General features: G+C 49.3%; 1 protein-coding gene across 2 annotated transcripts in view; it reads left to right on the top strand.

The window, feature by feature from the left end:
• LOC149352617 (sushi, von Willebrand factor type A, EGF and pentraxin domain-containing protein 1-like) overlaps window positions 1–16,123 on the top strand; it is a 236,746-nt gene extending 220,623 nt beyond the window's left edge. For both annotated transcript variants that reach the window (XM_089581799.1, XM_089581798.1), the window contains one exon: window positions 15,771–16,123. In XM_089581799.1, coding sequence (XP_089437925.1) covers window positions 15,771–15,997 — 227 coding nt within the window. In that variant the 3' untranslated portion in view covers window positions 15,998–16,123. The remainder of the gene's footprint in view (window positions 1–15,770) is intronic.
• The last annotated feature ends 4,322 nt before the right edge of the window (window positions 16,124–20,445 follow it).

The raw sequence follows: 20,445 nt of genomic DNA, 5'->3' as shown, positions 1-20,445 counted from the left end.
GGAAGAAGGAAATTTCTATGATTGGCGTTGCGAGTGCATAGTGGTGGGATACAGAATAGCGATGAGTGTAACGGGTAATTGTCTGTAAGGCATGTGTGTATTGTCAAGACAGTCCTGTATTCAAGTAATGATTGTAGTGGCAGTATATCCATCTGTTTAAAAAGAGGAGCAGTGTGGGCGTTGTATCCTGAATGTGAAATGAATCAAATTGCCCTTTTTTGCAAGACCCTAAGTGGTTCCAAATAAGATTGGTAGGTGTGGCCCCATGATTCAATGCAATATGATAACTGGCTTTGAAAAATTGAGAAATAAATAGTTCTGAGTATGTCATTACCAAAATAATCTCAGCATTTGTAGAGTGCAAAGCATGCTGCAGCTAACTTTTTACAAAGCGCCTGAATGTATGGTTTCCAGTGCAGGTTCTCATCTAGAATTATTCCAAGATAAGTGATGTTATTGACAAGTGCCATAGGTGTTCCCAGCCATTGCACGGAAGGCAGGTTTTCATGTATTGTTTTTCTGGAGCCCATAAATATTATGCATTTTGTCTTTTTAACATTTACAACAAGTTTATTTGAAATAAACCAGCTACACAAAGTTTCCAATTCTCGGTTTGCGGGTGCTAATAAGATCCGTTGTAGATTCATGAGCACATAGAAGAGCAGTGTCGTCAGCATACATAAAAACAGAGAAGTGTTGTGTGAAATGCGGCAGGTCATTAATATACAAGGTAAAAAAAATCGGACCAAGGACTGAACCCTGAGGCACACCAACCGTAACTGTTTCAAAGTCAGATTTTACACCACTAAGTTGGATCATTTGCCGCCGATTATTGAGATAACTTCTGAAGAATTCTAAACTAATACCTCCAAACCCGTAATGCACCAGCTTTTTCAGTAAAATTTCGTGATCAACAGTGTCAAATGCTTTCTTAATGTCCAAAAAAATTCCTAAGACTATTTTATTATCATTTAGGAAAGTGTTGATCGTGTTTGTTAGCGATATGACGGCCGTACCAGTTGATCTGTTTGGTCTAAAGCCGTGTTGTTGCGGACATAGCAAGGCTTCTTTCTCGAGAAATATTTTCACTCTCTTTGCAACGAGTTTTTCAAAAAGTGTGTTTATGCAGCTTAAAATGGAAATTGGGCGGTAATTCTCAACGTGGTTACGGTCACCATTTTTGTGAATCGGTACTATTCTAGCTAGCTTAAGGAGATCGGGATAGGTGGAGGAATAGAAGGCAAAGTTGAAGATTTTTTCAAGTGGCTGGCATAAGATATCAATGCATTCCTTCAGCGCAATAGAGGCAACGCCATCACATCCAGTAGATAATTTCGATGGAAAATGATTAGCTGTATATACAATCTCATCCACTGTAATATCATGGTATGCAAAGGTCACTACAATGTTTTGCGGAGGAGGGAGGTACTCAGTGCAGGGGCAAGTATTTCCTATACTTGCACCAATAGTGGAAAAATATACATTGAACGTTGTAACTAGATTTTCAATGGAGATCCCCAAGATTTCTATGTCAGGCATAATAAAACGATTTGCTACGGGTTTAATAACAGAGTTAATGATCTGCCACGTGACTTTCGTACTGTGGGCATTTTTCAAAATTAATTGGGAGTAATACTCTTTCTTGCGGGACCTTATGGCAGCAGTAACTAAGTTTCTTGCTCTCCGAAACTTTACTAAGTAATATGAATTACCTCGCTTTTGTTTACATTTGGTATGCCAGTGATCTTTTTCCTTAATAAGTTTCATAATAGCTTGTGTCATCCAGGGACAGATAGGCGTACTATAGTATCTTTTGATTTGAGGTGTAGAAGATTGCAAAACTGCCGTGGTTAGCCTGTCGTTAAATTCTTGGTATACGTCGTTAACATGAGCTGAGTTGATCAAGCTAAAATCTACCGCTTGAAGACATTCCCTTAACTGAATAACATCGATTCTGCAGTGGGGGTCAGATGTTTTACCCGGAGCCGCTTGTTCGAGAGGAAAAAATATCGCAACAGGATAATGATCTGTAAGGTATGTTTTATATATGGAGCTCAAACTAGATGATGTGTCGAAATTACAGAGTATATGATCCAATGACGTCGAAGAAATAGGAGTCACACGTGTAGGGCCTATAACTACATTACTGAAGCCATATGAGTGTAATAAGTTAGTATATCCCTACTGAAAAATCCGGTATGAATTTTAAACCGGAACCGCATACCGGGTTATTGTACAGGATTCGCGATACCGGAATACTGGAATATCCTGTATAAAACAGGACAGTCCTGTATAATACAGGACTCTCCTGTTTTGTACAGGATACTCCGGTATCGCAAATCCTGTACAATAACCCGGTATGCGGTTCCGGTTTAAAATTCATACCGGAATACAGGACAGTCCTGTATTAAACAGGCTAGGCCCGTATTATACAGGAGGTCCTGTATCACAGGACAAAGGCAGAATAAAATGCTTCAAATATATCCCACTTGGACTAAATCTGCCCAAAAACTGGGGCCATAAGTGTACATGCCAAAAGCTGAAATATACAGAGCCTCAGAAACTGGTAATCTGCGATTATCAGCAACTCGCATTGCAGTCGATGTGCCATTGTGTTATTTGCTCCCACCTTTTACCAAAGTATTGGTAGCTTGGTGAGTATTATAATGCATCAAAAACTCCAAAAGATGTTTATTTTTTCCGCATGTCTTGAACCAGCTCACTAAGGTAATAATTTAACTCTTTGCGACGATCTACCGGCGCTGGGGTCTCTACAGGGTGCTGGCCAATGAAGTAGTCAAAAGCACCTGCAGAAAAGAAAATATGATTGGTAGTACATAATGCCCCCAGCTTATCATTTAATTGCGCACTGACACACAACATAATGCATTGAGCACTGTGACATGCAACTTACGGCCAATGGCTTGTAGCTTTTCAGGGGTCATTACTTTCTGCCCACTGTGGAGGCTTCTGACTTCAGGTTCCGATGGTAAGCTTGCCCTGTAACGCCCCTTTCCAGGAGTTGTGGAGTCGTCCAAAGGCTGCGTCTTTACAGAAACGCGAATCTTTGGGTGCCACCATAACTGCTGCGCACGTTGCCGAAGGAATAAAAATTCCATTCCCGAGGTGGACCTGTATGCAATAACAAATGCATACCCCAGTAACACAAACGGGGCTCTGAATTGCGGGCCCCCGTGGGCCCAGACAAGCCACAGACAAGCCAGGCGTCTCAAGACGCCAGGCCCTGAGCATTGGCAATGCTCAGTATCGTGAATGCACCTACCGCCTTCCATATTTGAATCAATAATGTATTGCAAATCTGCGTCGTAACATTGTTGGTGTGTAAACAGGTTGCTCAGACGATTGCGATGCTTGCGTGGTCATCCTCCATTATTTACGGCACATACCGCAGCATTGATGCGATGCGTGATGTTTGTTCAAGGTCTTGAGCCGCTCCCCCTCAGGACGCTTATCAATGATTGCTCTCGCACGTATACACCATGTGCCTCTGTAAAGAAATAATACAAACTATAAAACTGTCGTGTCCGGTCGCTGTGTTGAATGCAGCGAAAGACGCACACGGTACTTTTAGACTTCGTTTATTTAAAGCCGATGAGGGTGCGACCAGCGTCGACCGAGGCAGGAGCCGAACTGACCGCCCGAAGAAAGGAGGGAGCTGAGAAGCGTCCACGGGAGGGAGTGGCTTCCCAGAACAGGAGGAGGGTGCGGGGACGCACCGTGGGGGGGCATCTGGTGACAGCGTGCGACGAGGGGCAACTGTCGTGGTCGTTAGGAGGAGGATTGAGTGGTCGTTAGGAGGGGAATGCGAGTGGTCGTTAGGAGGGGGCGCACACACACAAAAGCAATACGGGGACACAACACTTCCTTCCCCCTTAGAAAGTTGCCTGGTATCGTGCAGGGGGTCGGCGCTCACGCGTGGAGGCGCGCTGGCTTTGTGCGCTCGGGGGAGAAACACTTGTAGGCTGGCTGTTGTTCGCTGTGTCTCCTAGGTCCGTCCTGGGCGAAGTCTCTTCTTCCGGGAAGAGGTGCCAGGCTATGTGGGAAAATGGTGCACGTGTTCTCTCCGCTGGCGGACAGCTCTCAGACGGCGTCGTAAATCTACGCAGCTGGTTGAGATGTCGGCGTGCTACTGTGCCATGTATGTTGACGAGCCAAGAGCGCAGGCCTATGCGTCTGACAATTGTAGCTTCCTCCCAGCGTGGCTTTTTCAGAAACTGTCGGGCGAGGACGCGCTGCCCCTCATTAAGCGTGCCGCAGCGCGGAATTGCTTTTTCTTCCCGGAACGTCTCTGCCTTTGGCTCGGGGAGGATGGCTGTGAGCTGGGTTCGCATTTCACGCTCGAACATCATTTTCGAGGGGGTCTCGCCTGTTGTGCTCTGAACCGTCGTGTGCTGCTTGAAGAGAAAGCGCGCAAGGCGGCGCTGCAGCGAGCCTGTCTGATCTCTTTCAAGGGCGCGTTTTAGCTCGGCTACGTAGCGCTCGGCTTGTCCGTTTGTCGCTGGGTGGTAGGGGGCCGATGTAACTGATGAGATCCCGTTGTCGCGATAAAACTTGAGGATCTCCGCAGACACAAACGGTGTTCCGTTGTCCGACACTACCTTGCGCGGCAGGCCGAACGTTGCAAATAGTGATCGGAGGTTGTCAATGACTGCTGCCGAAGTCGTCTGTCCCATTTGCCTTATCTCAAGCCACTTTGTGTAGGCATCTACGACCACAAGGAAAGTGCAGCCCTCAATTGGTCCTGCAAAATCAATGTGCAGTGTGTGCCATGGTGTGTCTGGCTTTTCCCATTCTGGGACAGGAGCTTTCGGCGGGGCGCTCCGGCTGCTCTGGCAAGGCTTGCATTCTCGCACCACTGTTTCGATGTCGTTGTCAATGCCAGGCCACCACATGTAGCTTCTGGCACACTTTTTCATTGCAACGATGCCCCGATGTCCGGCGTGGATGAGAGACATAGCTTGTGCGCGTAGTTCTCTCGGCATCACAACTCGGGACCCAAATATGATGCAGCCGCGATGGGTGCTCAACTCTGTAGCTCGCCTGCGGTAAGCGTCGAAGTTGTCCCCTTTGAGTTTATGCACGTTGCCTTGTTGAACAGCTGTGTAAACTAGCCGGAGAGCTGCGCACTTCTGCGTAGATGCTGCAACTGTGCCTGCTGTAAGCGGAGGTTCTGGCAGTGCTTCGAACATCAGAACGTCTCCTGGTGGAAATGGTTCGTCAACAGTTGCGTCTAGTGGCAGACGGCTTAGCGCATCGGCGTTTTGATGTTTACTCCCATTGCGGTAGACCAGAGCGTAGTCGTACGCTGAGAGTTTGATGGAATGCTGCGTCGGCTCGATGACACCTTGCTGCTCCAGTTTGTCCAACTCTTTTTCAACTGAATCTCGGAGAGCAAACGGCACCGGCCTGGCCTTCAGAAATTTGGGTTGCGCGTTGTCCAACAACTCCAGTGTGACCGGGGGCCCTTCGTTTCCTGGAATCTCTTCCGAGAATACTCTTTCGTATTTCTCTTGCAGTTGCTCAACCATGTTCTGGCTCGGCGTCTGGTGTATGCCGCATATCATCACGCCTAGTGGAGAAAACCAGTTTCTCCCTAGAAGGCTTGATCCTGTGCCCTTCACAACAAGCAGAGGTAGCGTATGGGTCTGGCCGTTGTAGTTAACCTGCACGTTGGCAGAGCCCAATAGTGGCAGATTCTGTCCTGACCACGTTCGCAGGTGCGTGTCGTCTTGTTGCAGGGCTGGTGCGTCAGATGGCCATGAAGTTCGGAACGTGTCCTCACTGATCAGAGTACAGGCTGCGCCGGAGTCCACCTCGAACTTAATCAGCTGGTGATGTACGCTTACTTCTGTAAAAATCTTCGGTCGCGTGCCGAGATTCATGGTGTTCAGGTCGTACAACACAGATGGTGTTGCTGATGTTGTTCCATGGAGATCAGATAGCGGCGTATTCTCTGAGGCGTTGACGCTGTGATTAGGCTGGGAAGGTGACTTTATCTTGGCAAGTCTCCGTTTCGTAATGCATGCTCTTTCGATATGCCCTCGCTTGTGGCAAAAATTACACGTGGCTGACTGGAATCGACATCCCTGGGGGTTGTGTTGGTCGTCACACCGCCAGCAGCGTTGTGCCTTTTTGACCGATTTTACAACAACAGAAGGCTTGCGCACCTGGTTGCTTGTCTGGTGTACCGGCTCGGTGTTCCGGCGAATCCCTCTCTGCTGGTGACCGGCGCTCTCCGCTCGAACGGCGATGTCGTAAGCTTTGCTGAATGTGAGGTCCTTCTCAGCGAACAGGCGCTGCTGCAGTGACTCGTCACTCAGTCCGCACACAAATCTGTCGCGTAACATCACGTCCAAGGGAAGCATGGTGGTGTTAGCAGAAGAAGCTGCGTCTCCCTCCTGCCCGGTAGCTGTTGTCGACAGCGTTCCAAAATTGCAGTCGGCAGCGAGCTTCTTGAGCGCGGCTACGTAGGCGCTCACAGTTTCTCCTCCCAGTTGATCTCGTCGTTGGAAGCGAGCCCGGCTGTAGACCTCGGATGGCCTTGGGTCGTAGTGCTTTTGCAGCGCTTTTACGATGTCGCCGTAAGACACTGCCGCTGGTGTGCTTGGCTGAATAAGGGCGCAGACAGTATCGTAGGTCTGCTCCCCGCACAGCGTCAGCAGGTTGGCCCTCTTCAAGGCTGGGTCTGTGATGTTGTTAGCTTCAAAGTAGAACTGAAGGCGTCCAACCCACGATGACCACGATGAGCCGTTGAACTCTGGTATCTGATTGGGAAACCCTCGCGTAGCCATGGCTTGTCAATAGCGTTGCGTAGCGCGGGTCGAATCCACTTTCTCGTCGCCACTGTCGTGTCCGGTCGCTGTGTTGAATGCAGCGAAAGACGCACACGGTACTTTTAGACTTCGTTTATTTAAAGCCGATGAGGGTGCGACCAGCGTCGACCGAGGCAGGAGCCGAACTGACCGCCCGAAGAAAGGAGGGAGCTGAGAAGCGTCCACGGGAGGGAGTGGCTTCCCAGAACAGGAGGAGGGTGCGGGGACGCACCGTGGGGGGGCATCTGGTGACAGCGTGCGACGAGGGGCAACTGTCGTGGTCGTTAGGAGGAGGATTGAGTGGTCGTTAGGAGGGGAATGCGAGTGGTCGTTAGGAGGGGGCGCACACACACAAAAGCAATACGGGGACACAACAAAAACTAATTTTAGTCGTGCTATCATGAAGGACAAGCAATTTCGGTATGTAACTGAAAGAAAATTTTGCGCTATTTCGTCCCTCTACGCTGTGCAGTCTACAAAGTTTTAGTTAAAAAGACACTGAACAGTTAGAACGTTTCTGTTGACGCCGAGCATATAACCGAGACGGAGGCAGTACTTAAAGAACAGAGTGATTTAAAATGCGTACTTACGTCCTAGCAGCACGACGTCGCCGTCATGAAATCCGCCTTCCACCGGTCAAATGTTCACCACTCACGTCTTTCGGAGCGAAGTCATTCATCACTGAGACAAGGATGATAGGCTTCCACCATATTTGCACTGGACGTACGCATGAAAGGCGATGTCATCTTTGATCATGGATTGATCAAGGCAACACGAAGAAAGTCGCAAAAAATTGTATAACACAAATTCAACGCCAACGAGCGAGTGCCAGCGTGTTTTCCCAGCTACCTTCATCGCTTGACACTCAACCCAGCCTCAAGAGAGAAGTAAAAACCTGTTCCAAGCAAACGCAGGAAAGGCGGGGGGGGGGGGGGGGGGGGGGGCACTTTTGCAAAAAGTCACCGCGAAGCGGCCGGGGACAGTGAACAAGTAGAATCGGAACCTCCTCGCCACTTCATGGAAGTCGCGGGAAGCGTGGTCGGGAGGGCGGCTTAAAATGTTCGGTCGTGGGTTGACAGACACAGAGGAGCCCAAGGGGAAGGAACAAAGCCCGATAGAAAGACCAGGAATGCGCCGGTTTTTTTGTTGTGACAGACCCAGGAAAAGCAGAGAAGGCGGTGATGAGAGAAAAAAAAAAAGCTTTAAAAAATTTGCGTAAAGACGGGTTACTCGTGTAAGGTTTCTACAGGTGGTTTTTGTTTTTATTTTGTTCTCTCGAGCGCTATATCTTCTAGCTAGAACGAAGCGTCGCCCTTAAGGGAACACCGCAAGCTGCCGGCTCCGTTGATATCTTGTTCGTCGATAGAAATGTTCTGGGCGATTTGTGATTAGTATGCCTTCCTGATAAAGTGAAGGGTGGGGCCGCTCGGGATGGCACTTGGACAAGTTGCGTTATCAATGGGCAATCACTTGACGAAGAAGAAGTGCAAAGAATTCCTGCACGAAAACCAAGAATTTTCTTTCTTCATCGATGCGTCGCTACAGACTGCCGCTAGCGAACAGCTGCTGCAATGAACGCGACAGTAACAAACCTTTTGGAGCCTCTGGCGCAGTCACCGGAGGCTCGCCATGTTTATCAGCCAGTCGTGAAGTTCTGCACTGTGAAATCCAGAGTAATCTGCGCAGGACTTACGAAGGCTGCTGGCGGATATATACTAGCCGTGTGCCCGCACACAGCCGCCTTGACTTTGTCAGGGTGCTGCACGGGAAGCCAATATGGCGGTTGCCCTCAAATCACCAAATCATGCACAAACTGCATGTTTTGCCACTGCGAAGCTCACGCTTAGCCCTTTTCTTTTCCTAGCCCTTTCAACAAAACCGTGTATGTGTTGATTATCGCACTTATGCGCGCGCTGCCCCCACCTTTCCCCTAAAAAATATCTGCTGGCATACAACAGTCAATCTGCAGACCAAGCACCAAAACCGCGGCACATATCGCTCTGAATACAGGCTGGTATGTCCGGTTTGAGCTCCGTACCGGACTAGTCTGTCCGGTTTGAGCTCCGTACCGGACTGGTCTGTCCAGTTTGAGCTTCGAACCGGGAATGGACTGTCCGGTATGAGCTCCGTACCGGAGCGGTCTGTCCGGTTTGGGATCGATACCGGACCGGTATGAACCGGTATAACCATCAAACCGGACGGGTCTCGCCGGTATGAGAGTGATACCGGACCGGTATGAAACCGATATGTTCCGGTAAAATCCGGTTTGCCGCGATACCGGATTTTTCAATAGGGATACCACACTGTTATCACTTAAAGAATCAATATTTAAATCACCACAGATTAATACTTTGACTCTTAGATTAGATAAGTTCGTGAGCAGCGATTCAAAATGGTCAAGGAAGAGTGATAGAGAGCTATTTGGAGCACGGTATACGACAGCAATTGTAAGGTTCATACACTGAACAACCAAAAAATCAAAACCAGCAGAATATGAATTTGTCAACCCAGGAAGAAGGGAGGAATGCAACGATGTTTTTATATATAGGCCAACTCCACCGCCTCTCGTAGAGGTTTTTCTACTACAGGAAAAAAAATTGAACCCTTGGATATTGTGGAATCCCCTTCATGTAGCCAAGTTTCTGAAACGGCTATGAAGTCAAACGTAAATGAGTGCTCAGCCATTAGACAGCAGACATTATCTATGTTCTTATTCAAGCTTCGAACATTGCAATGAAGCAGAGAGGCACATGCATTTTTTTTTCATAAATTGGTTTGCTAGCTGCACACTGTCCATGATTTACTGTCGATTTTGGTTTAACAGATCAGAGCTAAGTCGGCCTCGGAACGGATCTGAATCACGTTCGAGTTCTCGGCCTTCCTAGCAAGGATCTTTCCATTAGCGACCCAGGTGAACTTCCAGCCCTTTTCTCGCTTTCGTGCAATTGCTTTTCCAAGCAAAACCTTATACTCAGGACAGAGGTGCTCATTAATATAGACTGTGTCTGTGCCTTCGTAGCCAAAGCCCACCGGAGACAAACTGATCTTTTGCACTGCGTGTAGTATTCTGCTACGCACGGAGCGAGATGTGAGCCTCACGATCACGTTTGGTTTTATCTTGCCCTTCCGGGTACGCGATGAATCACATCAATATCAGAGCTGGATATTGGAACACTGCGCGTTTCACCAAACTGTATTAAGGCGTCAGCAAGTTTTTCGTCAGTCCTGAGGGGTAGTCCTTTGATTTCGATGTTCTGTTGTCTTGAATACTGCTTTAACTCTACAATCTCAGTTTTTGCACTCTCTAAGGCTGCTCTAAGATTTTTGTTTTCTGCTTTCAGTGTCTGTTGTTCCCGCTTCATGTCTTCTACGGTGGACTTGAATTCTTCAAATTTATCATTTATGAACGAGAGTGACTGTTTGATGTCTTGCAGTTCTGTCACAACGTTAGCTTTGTGGTCGTCAAACTTTGTGGAAAGTTCTGAGAGCATCTTTGCTACTTCTTTAATAGTTGATGGCTGTTTATCACCCATCTCAAGGCAAAAAAAAAAGAAAACACTTCAGGGCAGCTCAGGAACGCGCTCGTGTAAAACTCAGGAAAAGCACGTACCTGCGCAAAGAAATCAATTCGGTCAACGACGTAAGGTGCCGAGGCGCGTGTGCCTGAGCTGCCCGCAGTTGTGATGAGGTCCGGGAACGCAGCTTGCTTATGAAGGCTTGCCCCGGAAGTTCACGCCCGCTTGTTGGGACGTGGTTCCGTCCTGTTCCGGTCTTTTGATTGCAGCTTCCACCTTGCTAAGTTGATAATGGTCCCAGCTCAAGGTGACGAAGTTATCGCAGAGCCATGAAGATGGAATTTTCACCGAGCGATGAGCAGCGATCTGCGCAAAGAAATCAATTCGGTCAACGACGTAAGGTGCCGAGGCGCGTGTGCCTGAGCTGCCCGCAGTTGTGATGAGGTCCGGGAACGCAGCTTGCTTATGAAGGCTTGCCCCGGAAGTTCACGCCCGCTTGTTGTGAAGTTCCGCCGAAATACCCAGCGAAAGTCCAATCGGTCCAGGACCGATTTCTGCTGCCGGAAAAGTGCCGCCGATTTCCATCGGCCAATAGGCGATATTCGAAATTCTGCAAGTGCGCTTTCTCTCTTAACTAGGTTGCCAAAGGCAAGATGGCCGACATCTCCATAAAAAATTACCGACGATTACGTTACTTCCTAATGCGAAATTTGAGCGCAGCAAATAAGCTGTTTCACCTTTTCGATAGATTGAGGCAAAGAAATCGAGCAACATATGTATGCGCTATCACAGAATTTTTTTTTTAGCAGACGGAGGACTTCCATCGGTCGTCTCGCTCATGGCTCAGAAAGAACTGGCAGATAATTTCGCAGTGGCGAACGGCAGCGGCAATTTCGGCTCGGGCGGTGCACATATACAGATCCGCCGCCACCGATCTGGCTCTCTGATTGCCACCGCACAGGGGTTGCATTGGAGGAGGAGCGAAGAAAGGAATTAAGTTCGAGCCGGCGCTTTGACAACCGGAGACTCGCAGGAAGAGGGGGGAGGGGGGCGGCGTGTACACCCAGCGGCAAACGATGGGGGCAGAAGCGCGCGCAGCAAGCGGACAACACGATAAAGGGAGGAGGGAAGAGATAGCAGCGACTGACTGATGCCGCTGACGCGGACAACACGATAAAGGGAGGAGGGAAGAGATAGCAGCGACTGACTGATGCCGCTGACGCCGATAGTGAGTCAACCCCAGCTGCGGATGAAAGGGGGGCGGAGCTGGTTACGAGGCCGACGCCGACGACAACGCCGACGACGACGCGAAACCCAGGAACGGACGCCAAAGAGCTGCGCTCTAAAAACTTCCGAGGGCTTCAGGACAGGCGCTAAGGTTGTGGATAGAATGTAAGAAATGTATTTTGGAAGAATCGAACTAAAAACTAGTCCTTCTTGCTTTGTTTCCGCTGGAAACGCACGGTCAGCCATCTTTTGTTGGGCAACATCGTTATGCGGGAAAGCGCACTTGCGGAATTTTGAATATCCCTAAAGACCTTTTCAAAACGAGGTCGATGGGCGCCGCCATATTGGGCACTGGGCTGTACTCGTAGTACAGGAAAGAGTTGAGGGTTAAGCTCAACCACATTCTCCCCACAGCCCAGAAAACCTGTTTTCCCGAGGGTCTTGAATAGGTCTATAGGAAAGCAAGCAGGGAGCTGCGTTCCCGCCATGACATCCATGGCAGTGCCCTTTAAAGCAGGACGCCTAACTTTTGACTGAATTTTAGTGAAGCAATATTTATTGCCCCAGGGCCTAAAAGTGGACTAAATTCGTCGTTATTACTGCCATTTTCAGTAGCGTCACTGGCCGTAAATGGGGCACAAGACTTACGCTTCCTTTCATCTCATTAGCCACCGCGGTGGCTCAGTGGCTATGGTGCTCGGCTGCTGGCCCGAAAGACGCGGGTTCAATCCCGGCCGCGGCAGTTGAATTTCTTTGGAGGAGAAATTCGAGGCCCGTGTACTGTGCGATGTCAGTGCACGGTAAAGAACCCCAGGTGGTCGAAATTTCCGGAGCCCTCCACTACGGCGTCTCTCATAGCCTTAGTCGCTTTGGGACATTAAACCCCATAAACCAACCAACCTTTCATCTCACCTACAGCAAAACGTATGAGCTATAAATTTCTTTTATTTCTTATTCAGAGTGACGATTCTGACACTTCTAGGCCTGAACAGGACCGACAGTTTGTCGGCAACGATGTTTCCCATTCTGACAACCGGATGGAGCCACAAAGCTGAGCTGATCGCTGCGTCTCTGTTTGCATAGTTTAGTTTAGTTTAGTTTAGTTTAGTTTAGTTTAGTTTAATATTCCAAAATGACTCAGGTGGTGACGGATGCCGTAGTGGGGAGCTGTGGGTAATTTCGACCATCTGGGGCTCTTTAACGTGCACTGAAATCGCACAATACACAGGCTTCTAGCATTTCACACCATCGAAACGCAGTCGCCACGGCCGGGATCGAACCTGCGTCTTCTGAGTATGCAGCCGAGCACCGTAAATACTGAGACACCGCGGCGGTTGGTTTGCATGTGTTCAACTAAAATCGCGAACGTGACAAACGGCGTAACACCCAGTAAAATTCTTGCGTTTAGCGCAGTAAGCATGCGTGCGCTTATAGTACATAGCGTCGATTTACACTCTTTTCTGACCACACCTGTGTACGCCGCGAGTAGACGACAAGCAGACAACGATACACGGAGGAACACGTTTAACGCGAGAGCTCGCAGTCGAAGCAGCGACCTGGTGGCCGAAAATTGTGCGAGTAAGTGAGGCAGCGGCGGATTTCGCTCGCTCTCGCCGCCGAGTGCCCAAGTGTGAATGAGCCATAAGAGCATCGAAGTAATCATCGAGAGTAAATGCAACTACTTTCACTGAATTGGTACATCTGGCGTCTGATCGTCCGCTTTTTTTATAGGTGTTTTGGAAACTAAATATGCACTGTCTGTTCCCCGTATAGCTTGCAGGGACAAACGAAGAATGGGCATGGGACTCAGGAAGCGATTCGTACGTGTGGCCCAGAAACGTTGGGCGATGTGGTCTCTATCGGAGTTTTCCTTATTCATGTGTAACGCATATTCTAGAATGAGAGGGTCGCACTGCGCACCTGGCATATATATTCTAATCATCAATGGCTCGTCAAACGTCGTCTTTTGAACGTTATACAGTGCCTTGAAGCTTATAGTTAATATATAAGTACCAGTGCCTGGTGTGAGACAGGGGTCATCATACTCCATTAATTACTTCAGATTTGATTCTTCCTAACTGGTAACTCTTTCTTTATTTGACTGTTCCATAAAGCGCCCCACCGCGGTGGCTCAGTGGTTATGGCGCTCGGCTGCTGGCCCGAAAGACGCGGGTTCGATCCCGGCCGCGGCGGCTGAATTTCGATGGAGGCGAAATTCTTGAGGCCCGTGTGCTGTGCGATGTCAGTGCACGTTAAAGAACCTCAGGTGGTCGAAATTTCCGGAGCCCTTCACTACGACGTCCCTCATAGCCTGAGTCGCTTTGGGACGTTAAACCCCAAGAAACTAAACTAACTGTTCCATCAAGCGCCAATACCGCTGTAGACAAGGATTTTTATGACTCTTCAAATATCTGCTTAAAGGTTTGTTTCTGGAGACACCTCTTTTTCTGTGTCCTTCTCGTGTCAAAGGTTCTTTTTTTTCTCGCTTTGACTGACGTAATTCACAATTCGCAGATATGGAGTGGCCAGCTACATATATAAACAGCACAGCGTATTTTTAGTTGCTTTTGATAAACTGCGCGCCCTCAGTGTTGTATACAGAGTCAACATGAAACCCAAGACCGAAAAGGCCATTCTATAGAGCACAGCACTCCTCAGGGCATTTTAATCAACTGTACAGCCACTCACAGACTTAACATGAATGACCGAACGCATGGCCTGGACTGCCGTCAGCGCCACGAAGCGATAGTCTTCGGATGCGAGATAATGCACTCGGTATGTTTACGGTGGCTGACGATAGCTGGTGCGAACCTCGCCAGCTTAGCGCGCAATTTCTGGTTCCCGCGATAAGAAAACTGCAAAGAGCGTTGCGGGGGTCGTGGCAGCCGCAGCGGCGAGCAAAATGCTCAGGAACGCCCCCGTGACGAGCACGCTGTCCCCGCGGTGATCAGGCAGAAGCGAAAAAAGTAGTCAAAGCGAGCTGCGCACCAGCTGTCGTCAGCGGCTGTAAACATGCCGAGAGCATTATCTCGCGCCAATGACTATCGCTTCGTGGCGCTGACAACAGTCCAGGCCACGCATTCCGTCATTCGTGTTAATTCTGTGGGCGGCAGTACACCTTCGGTAATGTGTGCCTTGAGAGCACAAAAAATTATACTAGCATGTTCTTATCATACAGCTGCTTTCCGATAACTTTTGCTGAGAAAGATACTTTGCCTGTTGCCTCCTGTATAATGTGCTCTTCTCGATGGTGTCGTTTCTTCCTGATGCATTAACTCACTCTTGCCTAATTGTAACCATATATGCCTTAAAGGTGCACTGAAGAGGAATCTGAACTCGTCGTTCTGCCGCGGGAACTCGCTCTACACGTTCCGAGCATCCTAAGAAACTTCGAATTATTGTCCCGTGGAGCCGATTTCCCTAATTTAAATCGGATTAAACGTCCCGGCTCCCGCCTTTTTTTTTAACTCACCGCTGAAGGTAGGAGAAGTCAACTAACGCGTGGAGTGGCTTTCAGGCAGTCGCGTGGCGGCTTCGCTTTCGCTTTTATTTTGTTTTTTTAGGTTCCCGTAAATAAATAGATCCAGTGAGAGACAACATAACTGCAAATTAGGCCCACGTAAATAAAAATACGCGTGGACTCTTTGCTTTCTCCGATCGCTACGCATCACTCCGCCGATGGCAGAGCGGCAAGCCGACGCGGGATTGGCTGAAAGGCTGCATGACACATCCTACCGTCAGCGATGAGTTCAAAAAAGGCGGGAGCCGGGACGTTTAATCCGATTTAAATTGGGGAAATCGGCCGCACGGGACAATAATTTGAAGCTTTTAAGGATGCTCGGAACTTGTTTATTGAGTTCCCGCGGTAAAAAGCCGAGTTCAGATTCCTCTTTAGTGCACCTCTAACTCTATTGCTGAATTACTCCTTCGAGCTCTGCGCAAGACGTCCAACTCTGGCTAGAGAGTGGAGCAAAAACTCCCTTCGAACTTCGCACTGAACCTTTTCACAACCCGTCCTCACACGAGCTGCTGTTAACGTCGATGAATTACTTTAAATGCGTCCCACGCTATAGAAATGGGTGGTGCGTTCTGGTTGCTGTTTCCCTAGAATCTTTAAAGTACCTGTTGTATGTTTTGTATGTTGTCAGTTGTTGCATATTGCATGCCTTATGCGCAATCGACATTCCACCTTCAGGTATTGAAGGCTGCGGCAACTTTGACACTTGGCCCGGTGGACCCAAAGTGGAAGGGAAAAAGGACGTCTACGACCTGGGCGACAGCATCACGCTCTCCTGCAGGAACGGAACTGTGCTGAAGCCTCCCATCGAGAGGATCCTCTGCGTGGGCAACCGCTGGTCTGAGCACGCGCTGCCAATATGCGTTCCTGCGAACGACAAACCTAACGGGGCCGAAAATAACTAACAACGAAGTGCCTAGCGCTATTGGCACTGGCTGTGAGATGCACACGTGGACGCGTCCACATATTTTTTCACGAAAGCGTCCGCCATTTTCATTTTGAAACAATAAAATGTTGCGGCGACAGCCCAATGAGCGACTTTCTAAACAGGTAAACGGCGTCTGTATTGTAGGGTGTCGTCAACTCCCGCATGCAGCTGCCGCCCAAATAGACTGATGCCCAGGCGGGTCCGGGAACGGCTGCACTCGTGGGGGCAGGGCTGTGGTACAGTTACCGCTGCCAGTCCTTTGCCTCAGTGGAGGGCGAGAAGTGCGGGCGTTTATTTGCTAGCAAAAATAACGCATGAGAACTGGACTTTAAAAAGCCACAGCAAGAGCTGCGCGTGATCATCTCATTTTGAAGTAGAAAGTCCAAGCCTGAAAAGTATGAATTCCATTTTCACACGGGCTCATATCACTTCAGCCGTCGCTAAGTACAGGATTCAGTCTAGCATTTCAAAGCTGCGAAGTCATTTTCTGAGCGGACGTTCGGTTAGCATAACCTCACTAATGATGCAGCTCCCGCTGCTTCTAGTAGCAGGTAGCGGCAGATGCGGCCGAAAGCTCTCGCAGCAATACCAGAAGATGCATTACTTTTACTCTGCTTTAAGAACTGCGAAGTCCATACGGTGACTCCCCTTCCCAATTTGATTCAGGATTCACATTTCCCTGTCGGTGCACATCTATAGGCTTTCGGCGAGCGGAAACAACCTAATTTCCATCGAGGTAGCAGCAGGGTTCACCTCCTTCTGCTTCAACCTCATTTACCAACCAAGGAACACCGCCCGGCACCTTTGTATCTTGTTCTAATACAGGCCGAGAGATGGAGCACCCCGGTCATAAATCTCCTTAAGGCGGCTTGCAGTAAAGCTTTGGCCTGAATTTGTGTTTCCCTCTTTGCCAAACTGCGTGTCTACTCCTGATTTCGTGATATTCCGCATGCCCCTCTACAGAACGTTTTGGGCAAGACCGTGAAGTGGGCGAACTGTAACATCCATCTCAGTTTCATCTCAAAGCCCTACGTGTTGTGTAAAGTATATTTCCATCGAGCGGATCAAGGCCTCACCCTCAAAAAGGTTTCATGCGTTCATACTGAAGCAAATGACACCTTGCAGAACATCCGAGTGGCCTCTATAATTTTCTCACCAGAAACCCTCTTTCGCAGATGGCAATCTCGCATTTTTGTTAGAAAAAGGAGTCGGGTGATGCCCCTTTATCTGTATGAGAGGGAAGTTGTTGAAAACACACAATTGAGCAGGGGCGCGAACGCGAGGAGAGGGTCGAGACAGGTACTCGACAAGGGAATGCAACATTGTAACCTTTCGACAACTTTCCTTTACACTCTATCTCGAAAGCTGGTGGCGACCAGTGGAGCTTCAGGTTCACGCAGATTAAGGGGCTGTCGCCCTCACCTTTTCGAAGAAAGATGCAGTGCAGGGCAACTGACACATCTCCCCTCGAGCTGACTCCTTCAGTCAGCAGCAGAGCAGGAAGTGAAAACGCGTTCTGTGTAAAAGGGTTTTTGGTTCGAAGAAACCTTCCTGTACGTCAGCTTTCCTGCGATTTTGCAATTTGTACATTGTTCAGTACCTCGCAAAATGGTGGAAAATTGGGCGAGTTGGTACGGATCTATGCTGTTGAGGCATCACAACGACGAGGACAGAGACGAAGAAAAACAGAACAAGTGCTCTCTGCCTTAGTGTGCAAGCTTTAGTACCTTATAGTGTACAAGCGCCCGGTTTTCGAGAACAGCGAACACTTTGAACAGTAGCACTTTAAAGCGGAGGCTGAAAGAACTCAGAATATGACTATCTGCGGAAAAAGTGGGCCCATCCACACTTCTGCGAAGTCCCGTGTTCCTAGCCCTTCGTCAGAGGAATGAACCATCGCTGCATCGCATCCGCCTTGGGTGCGCACACTCCCAGGACCACCTGGACCACAAGATCCCAGAATTTGCAAAATTCAAGAAGGGACCGCAGGACCGAATGGTACAAGCGCTACCAAACTTCTCAAGATTCCAATTTCAAAACCTTGACAGTTCTCTCCCAGAGCCTTGCTGAAGACAAAAACAATACAAAGTGGGAAACCACTTCTCATAAACATAAGTTCTTCTTCAGGCAGTAGGCCTAATTTCGTTCTCGGCACGTTTCTGAAAAGCTAGTGTAGCATTTTCCGAACGCTGCAATACTCGGACTAACAGCCAGCTTCGTTCACTCACGTATAAATCTTACTAGAGAGCATCCGTACACCAGTCCACATGGACAGCATTTTGTCTGCTCAGCAGGTGGACGCGGGAGTTATAGAATATAAAATATGACTGCGGCGACATTCACCCCACAGAGCGTTCCCTGTAAAGCTGCTGCTGTTACAAAAGGAAAGAAGGAGAACATCGTGCCACTAACAACCACTAGCGCAATGCGCAACAGAAGTCGTGTATACAAATCCACCCGTCATTGCCGCTCGTGGCAAAGCCTTCGCAGACACTCTTCCCGCGTCATTCAAGAGGTTTCAGTGTTGTTAAATGCAGGCCCAGCACGCGCAGTTGCGGTGTGCCGGTCATTCATTTTTAGTCCTTGAATAAACTGTTAATTCTCGCTTTTAATCTAAAATATGTAACAATAAACACGATAGTCCATTAATTTGTGAGTTTTCACACTTTATTCATGACGAAACCCGGGACTGAAAAGTTAAAAAGTTGTAACATGGACTCCATCAAGCTTGTGGGGTTTAAATAGGGGAGATAAATACGTTCTCCCCGTTTAAGCGCGGCTGACTCAGTTCAAAACCGCGCGGACCCCACTCCGTGGTCGCGTACGCTACTGAGCGCACGCCGACCACGGCGGACCGTGCTCTATGGGAACAAAGGAACGACACACTGGCTGACACAAACAAGGCATTTATTGCTATAACAACAATAACGCCAGCTAGCAACAAAATACACTGAGGAATCTAGGATGTCCGACTCACCAGCACGGTTACGAGCGAATGTTCGCCCACGGTAGGGCAGAGGGAATATCCGAGGCCGGGCAGGACGAGATGCGGGGTGAACGTTCCTCCCCACGAGGGTTCGCGCCAGCCGGCGCAGAGCGGAGCGGCTCGCGAAACGTCCGCGAGCTATCCCCGGTGCCGAGCAGAAGAGACCTAGCCTACCCCCGCGCGCGAGCGGCCAAACACGCCATCCGTGGCGCTGCTGTCGCTGCGACGCGAGCGCCCTCCCCTGTTAGCTAGAGTCACCAAACTAAAGGGAGTGTTTTTCGGGGGCAGCTAACAACAGTGGGGTGCAGTGCGGGAAAGTGAACGCAGGGGACGAAGGCGTCCCCACAAGCGTCGGAGACACAAAGAATTTTGGGCCATCACTGCAACGATACTTCGAGGTGCAGCCGCCTTGGGTCCATAAAAGCAGCCTGGAAAAGCCACTCCGACGCTGTAAAGACGAAGCCTAGAGACCTCACACCTGCAGCCATGGCTTGACGCTACGGCCATGACTGTCACTACGACGGGATTGCAATGGGTCGGCTCGCAAAGATGGCAGGTGCTTTGGGATCGCAGGTGACTAAACTGGTTTCTAGGGCGGATTCGTCGCTAGAACCGCAAGCGAATGAAAATACTGTACGTATACTGTCAACGAGATTTGGCGCCCTGCAGACGCAGCTAAAGAATGTGGACGCTGCATCGAGTCGCTTCTGCCTGATGAAGCCGAAGAGAGCTACACGCGTACAGTCGCGTACAACGACAGAATCGTCCCTTGCGTCGTGGTGCTCAGGGTAGTTCGAGCGGGGGCTCCATTCGGTAGCGTGTCTGGGTCTTCGGGTTCAGGAAAGACTGGAACTTTGAAACGAGGAAACGAAAGGTTTAGTGGCGCCGCTACGGAAACTTATTCACATGATCGATGAAAAGCTTCAAGAGCAATAGACAAGAGCTAAGAGTTCACTGCGATTAGCGGCTGGATGAGCCTATTTCCCAGGGCCCAGAGCGTCGTTTCTTCTCCAGCATCGCCTTCAAAACACCTCATGCGCAGCCCCTCCTACGAGGGCGGTAGCTAATCAAACAGCACAACTCCCTCCATGACAGCAGCCAATCAAGCACAGCATAGCAGCAACATAAGTGACTATTCAAGCAACGGCGCGGAGACAAAGAGTAAAACGAACAACATATGTGTTGTCCTTTCTTCTATCTCGTGACGTGATCACGGCGGGGAGGGGGGGGGGGGGACCGACTCTCTCAGTTCTACTATTTTTTAGTTATTATGACTAGGTTCAAGGCTGTCGCCGGATGCTACCTCCCCAGTTTTTTTTTTTCCTTCATGCGGGTTTGTAGGCATGTGCCAAAACGGAAGGTGCTGCGGAAAGCGTTGCGCAGACGACGCGACGCCCCGGCTACGCCCAACCTTCTCCCGTCAGTCAGAACGATGCACC

Source organism: Amblyomma mixtum, chromosome 3 (assembly GCF_055824585.1).
Source record: "Amblyomma mixtum isolate Tamu chromosome 3, ASM5582458v1, whole genome shotgun sequence".
Lineage (NCBI taxonomy): Eukaryota > Metazoa > Arthropoda > Arachnida > Ixodida > Ixodidae > Amblyomma > Amblyomma mixtum.
This window is presented reverse-complemented; position numbering and strand designations above follow the sequence as displayed.